The 13,962-nt window shown below is 39.3% G+C and overlaps 1 protein-coding gene across 1 annotated transcript in view; it reads left to right on the top strand.

Moving 5' to 3' along the window:
* LOC150082462 (piezo-type mechanosensitive ion channel component-like) overlaps window positions 1-13,962 on the top strand; it is an 861,219-nt gene that overhangs the window by 250,209 nt on the left and 597,048 nt on the right. The window contains 1 exon segment of the mRNA XM_090377768.1: window positions 11,924-12,175. Within this exon segment, the coding sequence (XP_090233894.1) occupies window positions 11,924-12,175 (252 nt within the window).

Raw genomic sequence — 13,962 nt, 5'->3', positions numbered from 1 at the left:
GGCATCCTCCGTAGAATTGCCCTGCTTAAAACCATACTGATTGTTGGAATGCAAGCCTGCTTCTGTGTAATATTGAGCTAATCTGCTGTATATTAATCTTTTGTATTTCCCTAGTACAGGGAGTAGGGCTATTGGTCTATATGATTTGGGATCAGTAGGGAGTTTTTCAGGGTTTTTCAGGATTAACCTTAACACAGCTTGTTTCCATATTTTTGGGAATATACCTTCTGTCATACAGTTATTATATAGTGCTATTAATTTATCTGGTGCTATTTCTGCTAATTTTTTTGATAATCTCAACCTCTAAGAGGTCAAAACCTGGGCATTTATTGTTTTTGGTTTTAGATAGTGCTATTTCTAAGTCTTGTATAGTGAACAGAGGTTCAATATTGGCATTGTCATATTCAGTGTTTTCTTTTATAATGTCGAGCTGGGTGGGGGAATGATTTCCAGTTTCAGTCTGAATGATACTGTCTAGGATGTTATTTACAGAATCCACCCAACACAGGGTTGGGGTTCCATCTGGTTTGACAGTAGTTTCTAAGACATCTCCTCTTGGCAGCTTGTTGGTCACTATTCTGTAGACAACTCCCCAAGGGTTATTGTTTTCAGTAGTTCCCACCAAGTGCTTCCAGCATTCCTTTTTCTTATCTCTTATGAGGGCTGTATACTGATTCCAGTGAGTTTTATAAGAATCTCTCAGTGCATCCACCTCATTTTGTGACCAAGATGTTCTGGCTCTTTGAAAATGTCTCCGTGCCTGGTGTACCCTACTTCTGAGTATAGTCAGTTCGGGCCACCACCAGGGAACTGTCTGCTTCCTCGGTTTTTTCCGTGGGATAGACAGGGTTGCTGTTTTTGTTAAAATGTTTGTCATAGTCAGTGCTTGCTCGTCCGGGCTACAGTTGCCTGATCTAGACCACTCATTTTCCTGTTTTTGCAGCTCAGCTGCTGTATGTTCTGCAAAAATCTGCCAGTTTGCCTTTTTAAGGTTATACCTTTTGATATCCAACAGAGAGTGTTGGGTTGTTTGTAATTGCCTGTTTAGTTTGAAGGAAATGGCTCTGTGATCTGATGTGGTCCAGGCTGGCTGGACACACCAGTCTGTGATTTTATAAGCTATTGAATTGGTGGCAAGAGTGATAACAATGTCACTCTCCCACATGGTACTGCTAAAAGTTGGGAGGTTATTTGGTTGGTTTAGCACTTGAAAGGGTGAGGTGGCTATATAGTCTGAAAGTATCTGGCCGTTGTGTGTGCCTGCTCTGTCTTCTGTACGGCTATGCCATAAGGCTGACCGGCAGTTGACATCAGCACACACTATGATATTTGCAGTAGGTAGCAAGTTTGTGACTACTTGTAGGTATTCAATAGTTGGATTTATATCTTCACCTGGTCTGGAATATAGTGAAATCATGTAAAACTGTCCTACAATGGGCACACACTCCCACTGGGGAGCAGAGGTGACCCACCTTTGTGACTAAGGTCAGTATTTTTAACTACTATTGCTGTGGAAGGGACACCTACTATTGCTGTGGAAGGGACACCTGAGGTGTATTCTATTATTTTATAGTCTCTTGGGTATCCCTGAACTCTACCCATATGTGCGTAGGGCTCCTGGAGTACCAAGATATCTATATTATTTTCTTCCAATTTGAGTTTGATCTGATCTACAACGGCTCTTGCTCTTTGAGTATTCAATTGGACAAGATTTAGAGCCCTAGTCACATTTATGTTTTCAATCTGGCCCATAGTTGGTCCTAGATTGTATAAGTTTTGCCATTTTTTTTATAACTGGGGCATTTATCATCCCTGATACTATGTGTATAGTCAGTCAGCCGTGCTGCCTTGCAGGTAGCACATTTTGGCTGCTGAGACTTATTTTTGCAATTTTTGTAATCGTGGCCAGTGACTGCACAGTGACCACAGACAGGTTCTTTCTGAGTGCAGTCTCTGGCAATGTGACCATATTTATGGCAGTTAAAGCAACTTTGGATAGGGAAATGTTCTCTAAATCTATGACTGGTCCAGCCAGCATAGATTCTCTGTTGTCCCTGCAATACCTTCCAAATTTTTGGTGTAATTTCTGCAATTATGTTGAGTTGCCCATTCCTTTTATTTTTTTGTTGCTCTTTTCAGCAGGAATTCAGCAGCAAATTCATCTATTGTCATTTCATTGTTAAAGTTTTTGAAGTAGATATCCATCATGAATTCTTTTTCTATTACTGACACAGGTACATCAAAGATTATAATATTAGGGTTTTTCCCTTTTGGTTTTTCAGGGAGCAAGCCCAGTTTTTCAATTTCAGGATGGTTTTCTATTTTTCTTAGATCTTCTTTGCTTGCTACCTCGATCAGGACTCCATTATTCCTGATTTTCCACATGTTGTTTATCTTTATTTCTCTCAGATGAGGCCTCAGCTTTGTTACCACTGTGTCCTTAACTGCCTCACTGGTTTTATGGGTAGAGTCACTTTTTGCTTTCAGAATAACAATGTTGCTTTCCTTGTTTATATTAGGTTGCTTAGTAGCTATTTGTTTTGCTTTAGTTATGTCCTGTTTGCTATTAGCCTTTGCACATTGGGCATAGGTTAGTGTGTTCATTGTTTTATAGTTGTTCTTCTCCTCAGTTCTTCTCCTGATTGAATTAAACACAGAGAACCTCAGTTGGTTCTCTGTGTTTAATTCAATCAGGCGCTGCTCAAGCAGTGACCAACAGTTCACTATCTGCAGCCTAATTGCAGAAGTAATCCTATTGGTTTGCTTGTGCATATATTCTTCGGTACTACACTGACAGTGGTAGAGAATGAAAGGGACCTGGGGGTGGTGGTGGTGCAGGCAGATATGAAGTTCTCTGAGCAGTGCAGATGGGCTGCAAGAGTAGCTCATGGTGTATTGTCAATGATATATAGGAATTTTTCTAGCAGGGATAAGGAGGTGATTATTCCCTTGTATAAGGCAATGGTCAGGCCACACCTAGAGTACTGTATACAGGCCTGGAGGCCTCATTTCAAGAAGGATGTAGAGCTGCTGGAACGAGTACAGAGAAGGGCAACAAGATTAGTGAATGGAACAAAGGGGTGCTCTTATGAAAAAAGGCTTAAGTTTTGCGAATTACAGTGTCTGGAGACTAGGCACCAGCGAGGTGATCTGATAGAGGTGTACAAAGCCTTGAATGGTTTGAGCATGCTCAATGCTGATGGGATTCTCCCTCTTGCTCAGAATAATCACTTGAGAGGGCATAAATTCAAATTGAGGAAAGACAGATGTAGGATAGATGTGCGGAAATTTGCCTTTAGCCAGCGGGTGGTTGGTAGGTGGAACAGACTTCCATCCCTTGTCGTGGAAGTTGATAGCCTAAATAAGTTTAAGGCTCAGCTGGACAGGTATTTCGAACGAACAGAGGGGTGAAGTGGAAATGGTTATTTTTTATTTATTTATTTTACTTTATTTTTATTTTTTGGCTGATGCTGCATAAGCTTGCTTTCTTGCATCAAATGCCTCTGCTAATGCTAATGTGGCAACAATATTCCATGTTAGGGCAGAATTGCAATTTGTACAGAGTGAACAGCTGTTTGGAAGAAAAGTAATGTCGAGAGCAAAAGAAAAAACCAAGTTTTTTAGATGCAGAGGAAGCAATATTTGTAATGTGCTTGTGCCAAGAGGGATTAGAAGTCAGGGTATAAGGCAGGACTCAGTTTTAGAAGGATTGAAACTCAACTAAGTTGTCTTTGCCCCACTGGAGAATTACCTGGAGATCGACAATTTAAGAAATTGATTGCAGATATTCGAGAAGTTGAAGCTGATTGAGCAGGGCAAAGTTTCTCAAACTGGAAAGTGGAATGTGCTATCATCAGCAAAACTATGGATAGGATTTCTGATCGATGAAAGAAGGTCATTAATGTACAAGAGGAAAAGAATGGAGGGAAAGAACTGAACCTTGGGGGACACCAGCATTAGTAGGGAAGTTAGAAGACCGAGAGCCATCTACCATCACCCTCCATGAGTGGTCAGACAGAAAACTGGATAATTAATTACAAAAAAAAAAAAACAGTTGGCAAACCATAAGATGGAAGCTTGTTTAGAAGACCTTTATACCAAACACGATCGTAAGCCTTTGACATGTCAAGAGTAACTTCTTATGTTTCCCCGAACTCTTCCATTGAATTTGTGCATAAATGGGTAACATGAGCCAGAATATCACCAGTGGATCGACACTGATGGAAACCATACTGGCGATCGTTGATCAGAAGGAAGGTTTTAGATAGTTTAAGTTTAGTTTATAGGTTAAGTAATTTCTCCATTACTTTAGAAAGAGTAGAAGTAATTGGATGGGAGGGAATTGTCACCCTTTTTAGGAACTGGCTCGATATGAGCAAATCTCCAAGTAGAAGGAAAAACACCTTTGGAATAAGAAAGTGAATAAAGGTGGCATAGAACAGGATTAAGTTCAGGAGCACAGGTTTTGAGAACAAGTGGAGAAATACCATCAGGACCTGGAGCTATATCGAGAAATACCATCAGGACGTAATCTCTATTATGTATTGAGATTGGCGTCACAAATTTGCAACCAAATTTTGAACAATTATTTAAAAATATCCAGCCTCAATCAGCTCATTAAATGTTAAGTTTTGTCCAGTAAATGTTCTACTTAATATTGTATTCTACTTAATAAAATTTTTGAATATTTCAATTTTAGGTTTATCATTATATTTATTTATTCAACTTAATATTGAAAAACATTGAACTTTTTCAGGTGTAAATTTTCTAAAATGAGCATTTAAAAGCAAAAGTAAAAAAAAAAAATTATTTTTTTTTTTTTTTGAACAAAAGTGAAGTATTTCAAACAGAAACAAAAGTAAAGTGTTAAAAAAAACAAACAAACAAAAGTAAGTCATATTTTTATAATTTTAATAAAATCGAAAAAATAAATCACTGAAACAGATTTGTTGCACATAAAAGTGCTGGTAATTTGCAATTTTTTATATATAGCTTGAAAAGAAAAAATAGTAACATGAAAATAGAAACTTCCTTTTACGAGTAACAAGATATAGAAAATGTGACAATTTTTTCTCGAATCACTTTCTGTGGCCCGTGAAAGAAATCTAACTTTGTATTAGTATTAGTAACGGCCGCAGGGTGCAAGAAATGGCTTATGCTGCACCAGCCAAAAAAAAAAAAAAAAATCTGAACAAAACAATGATAAAAAATAAATAAATAAATAATAATAATTAATAAATAAAAAGGAAATTAAACCTATCATCCTATGCGCTTCCCTTACCCGAAAGTACTATCCAGATGACCTTTGAATTTCCCCAAACTGTCGGCCTCTACCACCCATGAAGGCAACTTATTCCAGTAATTTATAACTTGCTGGCTAAAATAAAACGCTTGGCAAACCAAGGGTCCTGAGCTGAATATCATCATTCTTCTCTTTCTTGGTGATTCCTTTATATTCTCTCTCTCTCTCTCTCTCTCTCTCTCTCTCTCTCTCTCTCTCTCTCTCTCTCTCTCTCTCTCTCTCTCTCGGGGGTAACTTGGGGAATTTTTTTTTTTTTTTTTTTTTTTTTTGGCTGGTGCAGCATAAGCCGCAGGCTTCCTTGTACCATATGGCTAATAATAATAATAAAACTTCCTGCAGTCCAATCTAAACATTTTCCCCCGTAACTTGAATTTATGTCCCCTAGTTCTGGCATCATTTATAATCTTGAAAATTTTGTCCTAATTCATTTTACTGATGCCTCTCAGAGCCTTAAACACCTCAATCAAATCTCCTCTAAGGTGTCTAGTTTCCAAACTCTGCAACCCACATATTCGAAGTCTTTCTTCATAAGGACGCCCTTTTGCCGATCTCACCAGGCGAGTTACCCTTCTTTGCACCCTTTCAAGAAGCTTGCTGTCTTTTTTTAGGTGCAAGTCTCCATACTTCAACACAGTATTCCAAGTGTGGTCTAACATAAGCCTTATATAATGGGATTATCACGTCCCTATCTCTACTTGCAAAAGTTCGATAGATCATCGATAGGACACCATGGGCCTTCCTTGCAACCTGTTTACAATGCTCAGAGAATTTCATGTCTGACCGTATCGTAACACCCAAGTCCCTTTCCTCCAGTACTGGGTTTAGTTGAACTCCACCAAGTGAATAAGTTTTTTTGGGATTACTGTTTCCCAGGTGTTAATACCTTACACTTTGTTGGTTTAAAGCACAGCTGCCATTTTTCTGACGTCCATTTTTCTTGAAGTCTATATAGGTCTCTCTGAAAAAGCTCAGCTTGACAGTGATCATTAACTACTCTACCAATTTTAACATCATCTGCAAATTTAGACATCACGCCCTCTATCCCTTCATCAATGTCGTTTATGAAAATTAAAAACAACAGTGGTCTGTATATGGCCCCCGTACGGGCAAAGGTTGGACACCGCTGCCGTACATCATAGTGTACTACGAGTTGCACTGGGGGCTTTTTGCACATCACCAATTTTAAGCTTCTATAGCAAAGCCTATGAACCGCCGCTACACCTTCGCCGACAAATTTTGCTACTAAATTATGCAGCCAAAATCAGCAGTCTCCCACATCATCTCATGTGGCAGTATCTCTTCATGCCAAAATATAGAGACCTCTATGAATGTAAACTACGGCTCAACAAACCATCTGGCATTAGGCTTCAAGCTCTAATCACAAACTGGGACCTGAATTTCACTAATACTCTTCAGGATACTAGCTGTGTAACCCAGCCATGGCAAATGCCTCAGATACATATTGTTAGACATTTTCAACAATGGGAAAAGAATAACCTTCCAGATATCAACATTAGGCAGGTATGTATGGCTCACTTCACTGAGTTTAGAAATTTCTTTCAAATATACACAGATGGATCCAAGACTGGTAGTAAAGTTTGTTTATCTGAATTATTACAAATGCCACCATCTCCAGACGGCTCCCATCAGAATACAGTACTTATACCTCAGAGTTATATGGTATTCTACTAGCCCTAGAGAATATAAAAGAAGCCTCGTATGCTCAAATCCATCATATATATGGACTCGTTAAGTGCTATTAATGTTCTGTAGTGTAAATCTTATTCATTGTAGGCTAAAGGGAAGGGCTTTTGCTTTCGTAAAGGAGACTGCAGGGCTCTCAGACAGTTTTTAAATTCTGTACAATTGGATCAACTGATGATGTTACCAATGTTGAATTCTAAATGGGAAACCTTCGGGGACTTAATTTTGAAGGTTACTAGGCTTTTCATTCCAACTAAGAAATATTGTTCAAAGTTTAGGCCTAAATGGATGTCAGATGAATTAATGAGGCTCATGGCAGAGAAGAAAAATGTGTGGGACGCATATAAAGTATCAGGTGACAGAAGCCTATGGCAGATATAAGCTAGTCTGTAATCAAGTCACAAAGGAGGTTAGGCAGATCTTTGGCAAATCTTTAGCATTAGCAGAGACATATGATGCAAGAAAGCAAGCTTATGCAGCATCAGTCAAGAAAAAAAAAACACCCCACCCATTTCACCTCTCCGTTTGTTCCAAATGCCTGTTCAGCTCAGCCTTAAATTTATTTAGGCTTTTAACTTCCACAACAAAATATGGAAGTCTGTTCCACCAATCAACTGCCTGCTGGCTAAAGGCAAATTTCCGCACATCTATTCTACAACTGTCTTTCTTCAATTTCTGTGTCCCTCAGATTCTTAATCTGAGCAAGAGGAAGAATCCCATCAGCATTCAGCTTGCTGAAGCCATTCAAAGCCTTATACACCTCAATCAGATCACCTTACAGGTGCTTACTCTCCAGGCACTGCAATTTGCAGAACTTAAGCCTTTCTTGGTAAGAGCACCCCTTTGTTCCCCTCACCAATCTTGTTGCCCTTGTTTGTACTCGTTCTACATCCTTCCTAAAATGAGACCTCCAGACCTGTACACAGTACTCTAGGTGTGGCCTGACCATTGCCTTGTATAATGGGATAATCATGTCCCTGCTAGCAAAATTCTTATATATATCATTGACAAGGTTCCATGATCTGCCCTGGCAACCCATCTGCACTGCTCAGTGAACTTCATATTTGACTGTACAATAATCCCAGGTCTTTTTCACTTTCCACTTCCTTGAGTGTAGAACCACATGGTTGATAAGTTTCTCTTCGGTTATTGCTACCCATATGCAGAGGCGCCTCCGTAGACAGGTGGGAAGGAGCAGCAGTGCATAGCCACGCTTCTTGATTAGACCGGGGTTCGAGCCTGTCACCACCAGATGCGGAAAGGTCAGGGAATGACCACCGCATATCCCCGGAACAATATGGCTTTAGTTGCTAATGCTCCTTAAAAAAAAAAAAAAAACAAATAACCCATATGCAGTATTTGCAGTTGCCACTTCTCAGCCCATTTCCCAATTTATCTAGATCCAGTTGGAGTAGCATACTGTCTTTACTGTCATTAAATTTGAACTTCCTTGGACTCAGTGGAGGTCCCTGTGGACTGGAGGTGTGCAAATGTATCACCAATTCACAGTGGGTGTTCAGAAGGGTGACACAAGTTGATAGGTTAAATAAATTTAAGGAGGAACTGGACAAACATTTAGAGGGAATGGTTTTGTAATTTTTTTTTTTTTTTGGCTGATGCATAAGCTCATACACTTGCTTTCTTGCATCACATGCCAATACTACTACTACTATAAGTAGTTATAGACCTGTTAGTTTAACTTGTGTTCCAGGAAAATAATGGAATCACTGGTTAAAGAAGCATTGCAGGATCATCTAGACAAGACTGCAGTAATAGTTAAGACAGAGCATGAGTTTGTTAAAGGGAGGTCTTGTCTGACCCATTTAATTGGATACTATGATGTTCAGAAGGAACTATGGTAGTCACAAAGGAACTGAATGGCAAAAATAATTTTTGGCAAAAGATGCAAAGAAAAACAGTAAAGAGTTTTTTACTCTAGAAGGAAAGGAATGACTCAGATTTGACCACTTAACATAGATGGGTTGACTATTCATGATCACGCTTCAGGTAGCTGATAAACTGAATGAGTATTTTGCATCTACATTCACACATGAGGAGTTATTCAATGAGGGGATTGCCAGAAGTTTATCAAACTCTAACAGGGAGCTAAGTGATTTTGTAATAACTGAGAGCAAAGTGGAGAAGAAATTGTTGAAGTTAAACTTAAAAAAGGCACCTGGGGAGGATGGGATCTATCCAGTTATATTAAAGGAGGCAGCAATGGAAGTAAGCAAACCTTAGCCTTAATTATGAGAGATTCCTTGGGCTCGGGAGTTTCAGGAGAGGTCCCCATGGACTGGAGGTGTGCAAATTTATCACCAGTTCAAAAAGGGGGTTCAAAAGTTGACCAAGAAATATAGACCTGTTAGTTTAACTTGTGTTCTGGGGAAAATAATGGAATCACTGGTTAAAGAAGCATTACAGGATCAACTAGACAAGACTGCAGTAATAGTTAAGACATGGCTGTTATTTGTTAAAGGGAGGCCTTGATCCGACCAATTTGATTGGATACTGTGATGTGGTCACAGAGGAACTAAATGGTAAAAATAATTTTGATATCATATACTTGGATTTCAGGAAAGATTTTGATACTGTTGCACATGGAAGACTGCTGTACAAATTGGAGAGGTATGGCTTTAAGGGTAATTTTTTTTTTTTAAATGAAAACCCCAAACATGAAAGGTATCAAAACCTATAGTACTTAGTACCGTGCATGGATTGAAGGAGAAGTATGGCAGGGGAATGCCGGAAACTTGTCTCTAGAGACAAAACATGGGTTTCTCCACTTCAAGCCTCCAATAAGCATAGTGGTGGTATTGCACCAGTTGATGAGAGTCATCTACCACAATGGATAAAGGGATGGTTGAGTGGGAGATGACAGAGAGTGGTAATCAACGGACGCAGCTCTTCGTGGTCAGATGTTATTAGTGGAGTTCCTCAGGGTTGTCCCCATTGTTGTTTTGTATATTTATCAATGATATTGATGAAGGTGTGTCAGGTTTAATGTCCAAGTTTGCAGATGATGCAAAGGTTGGCAAAGTTGTTAATGACAGTAATGGCAGTGTGCTACTGCAACAGTGTGCTACTGTCGTTAACAATGTCGTTAACATTGTTAATGACAGTATGCTACCCCAACTGGATCTAGATAAGTTGGGCAAATGGGCTGAGAAGTGGCAACTGTAGCTTAACATTGACAAATGCAAATTACTGCATATGGGTAGCAATAACCGAAGAGAAACTTACCAACTGTGTGGTACTACACTCAGGGAAGTGGAAAGTGAAAAAACCTTGGTGGTAATCGTGCAGCCAAATTTGACAGGACTCCATGACCTCTCCCATGGAGTCTTGTCAATGATATATAGGAATTTTGCTAGCTGGGACAGGGAGGTGATTATCTCGTTATAGAAGGCAATGGTCAGGCTACACCTAGAGTACTGTGTACAGGTCTGGAGGGCTCATTTTAAGAGGGATGTAGAGTTGCTGGAACATGTACAAAGAAGGGCAACAAGATTGGTGAGGGGAACAAAGTGGTGCTCTTACCAAGAAAGGCTTAAGTTCTGCAAACTGCAGCACCTGGAGAGTAGGCACCTGCGAGGTGATCTGATTGAGGTGTATAAGGCCTTGAACTTGAATGGGATGAGCAAGCTGAATGCTGATGTGATTCTTCCTCTTGCTCAGATTAAGAACTTGAGGGGGGCATAGATTCAAATCCAGGAAAGGCAGTTGTAGAATAGATGTGTGGAAATTTGTCTTTAGTCAGTAAATGGTTGTCTTGTGGAACAGACTTCCATCTTTTGTTGTGGAAGTTGATAGCCTAAATAAATTTAATGCTGAGCTGTATAGGCATTTAGAACAAATGTAGGGGTGAAATGAGTTTTTTGTTTTTTGGCTGATGCTGCATAAGCTTTCTTTCTTGCATCGTATGCCTCTATTAATGCTAATGCTAATTGTTCCCTAGTCATCCTCTGATACATAAAATTTGGGAAATGTTATTAGAACTTCTTGGACAGCATGTAATATTTCGTTGGATCCCGGGAAATGAGCAGGCAGATTTATCTGCTAAAATTGCTACAAATGTGATGCCATCTAATTTCTGGACTCATACTGATCATAAATCCATTATCAAACAGACATATAAAGAACAGTGGGCATGCTTGTGGAGAGATCAAATAAATTATAAACTACTTGAAATCAAGAGAAAACCCAAACAGTGGCAATTCAGTCTGAGATGAAACAGAAAGGAAGAAACCATAATAGCCAGATTATGTGTTGGTCATGCATTCCTAACTCACTGCTGCCTACTACCCTCCACAATGCAGTAACTGCTTATGCTGATTAACAGTAAAACATATAATCATAGAATGCCTGCTATATCTAAAAGAACAGAAAACTGCTTTCTCCTCTCATTTTCTTAAATGCGACGAGTTATCATTACAGTGTGTTCTAGGAGATCACGAAGCAATCTCCTAGAACACACTGTAATGATAACTCGCTGTCTTGCAAAAAAGATTGGCACAATTGATAAATAAATATCACATTATCTAAACCATATCACTTGTAAGACAAAGGAAGAAGAAGATATTAGACAGTAATTAGTGCATTATAGCCTAAGTTGCTGATGCAACAACAACTTTTCTTTGGATAATAAGATGGATGTTGCCAAAGATATTTATTCTTATTGGTCAGTATAGTGTGAGAATAAATTTTATGAAGTGGACTTTTTTATTCCATGAAGGCATATTGCCTATAAATAAAACCTATAAATACATACACTCATATTTTTTTTCCCCCTTTGCTCTCTAGAAGGTTAAAAATGTGTTTTTGTACATTAAGTGTTATGTTCATATTTGTGACTTCTGATATATTTACTTATATAAATAATGTATATATAAGGTTTTAATATTATTTATTCATTAGACTTGGAGTATAACCTACCACAGCTGGCTAACGTTTACCCTTCTCCTTGGATCATGTCTTCTTTGGATGGTACCAAATTCTAGACAGGCTTGTTTACATTTTTCACCTATCCTTGTAATGTATGCAGAAGTATTGCTATTGCTTCAGTATATATACAGCCTGAATTTGAATAAGGATGAACTACCTGAAAATTATACTCAGATTGGATTGGTTAAATACGGAGATCGTTGCTATCAGCCTCTAGCAATTAAGGTAAATAGTGTTATTTATGTATCACTGTTCGTTAAGTAAAATTTTGTCTTATTTAAGCACTTGACTAGATTTCCTTGTTTATAGAGTTTGTCCATTAAAGCTTAATCATTACTGCTCCTTTAAGCTTAGTGATGTAGAAGAAAGGACATTGAATCAGTCCTCCCAACCCAAAAAGTATATCCCAAAATGTTTAAATATCTGACCTTAATTGGAAGTAGTCCCCCCCCCCTGAGTTTTTCTGGGTTTTTTGATGACAACACTTGTAATATGTAACTGTGCAGTATGGCTTAGTCACTGATACACTTAAAACTCAACAATAACATCTGTACTTAATTAGTAAAAATAATTACTCCATGATTATCATATTAACACCTTGTTCAGAAATTTTGTGGCCTCATCAAGACATTCTGGGACATACTTTAAAAAATATTTATATTTAAAAAATTACAAATTAATGAGACACATTTCTTCCCCCTCCCTCCTCAGAATACTGACCTCATTAATGAATATGATTATCTCAGTCAGCATCCTCATCACTCCTCATTAATAAAAACGATGACCTAAACCCTCCAAAACATAAAATGTTTCATTCTTTAACATGTTTGCTGCTGAAATGCAAAATTTGCATCAAATGAACTGCAATTTTTTTGCATTAATGCATACACCAATGAGCCAAAACATTATGACCAGCCAGTCATTATGCAAATCGAAGCAACTGCAGGCGAACTACGGCATAGTGCATGCATGGGTCGGGACACTATAAAAAACACGTGATACCGAGCTCCGTCAATCAGTGTTACTCTTGTTCTTCAAATGGAAAAGGCAGCGGACTTAAGTGAATTTGACAAAGGCCAAATTGTAATGGCCAGATGACTGGGTCAGAGAATATCCAAAAATGCATGCCTGGTGGGGTTCTCATGGTCAGCTGTGGCTAGTACCTACCGAAAGTGGTCTGAGGAGGGAAAAACCACCACCAGCGAGGTGTTGGACGACCTCGGTTCATCGATGCTTGAGGTGAGCGAAGGCTCTCCCGGATGGTACATGGCAAAAGAAGGGCGAATGTGGTGCAACTAGCTGGTAATTGGAATGCTGATGGTGGGAGTAATGTGTCACAACACATTCATTGAACCCTGCTGAAAATGGGGCTGCATAGCCGCAGGCTGCTCCGAGTGCCCATGCTAACCATGGTTCACTGGCGACAGTGCCTACAATGGGCACACGAGCATCGAAACTGGACCTTGAACGATTGGAAGAAGGTCGTCTGGTCCAACAAATCATGTTTCCTGTTGCACCATGTGGATGGTTGGGTACATGTGTTTATTTACCTGGGGAAAATATACCCAGGGGCTCACATCTGGTGAGTATGGGCTTGGCACACCCAGGGTCCTGAGCTGGATATCATCATTCTTTTTCTTGGTGATTCCCTTCTCTCTCTCTCTCTCTCTCTCTCTCTCTCTCTCTGGGTAATTCAGAAAAATTTTATTTTTTGGCTGGTGCAGCATAAGCCTCAGGCTTCCTTGCACTATATGGCTAATAATAATAATAAATGATGGCACCTGGATGCACCATGGGACGAAAACAAGCCGGTGGCGGCGGTGTAACTTTGGGTGATGTTCTACTGGGATACCCTGGGTCCAATCATCCATGTGCCAGGCACTCTGACGTCTGCCACCTATCTAAACATCATTGCTGATCAGGTACACCCTTTTGTGGCAACGGTCTTCCCCTCTGGCAGTGTCGTCTTTCAGCAGGATAATGCGCCATGCTACTACACCACCCGGATTGTT

This window comes from Mastigoproctus giganteus, chromosome 7 (assembly GCF_048544385.1).
Source record: "Mastigoproctus giganteus isolate SK-2022 chromosome 7, ASM4854438v1, whole genome shotgun sequence".
NCBI lineage: Eukaryota > Metazoa > Arthropoda > Arachnida > Uropygi > Thelyphonidae > Mastigoproctus > Mastigoproctus giganteus.
Note: the sequence above shows the minus strand (reverse complement) of the source record. Positions and strands in the feature narration are given on the sequence as shown.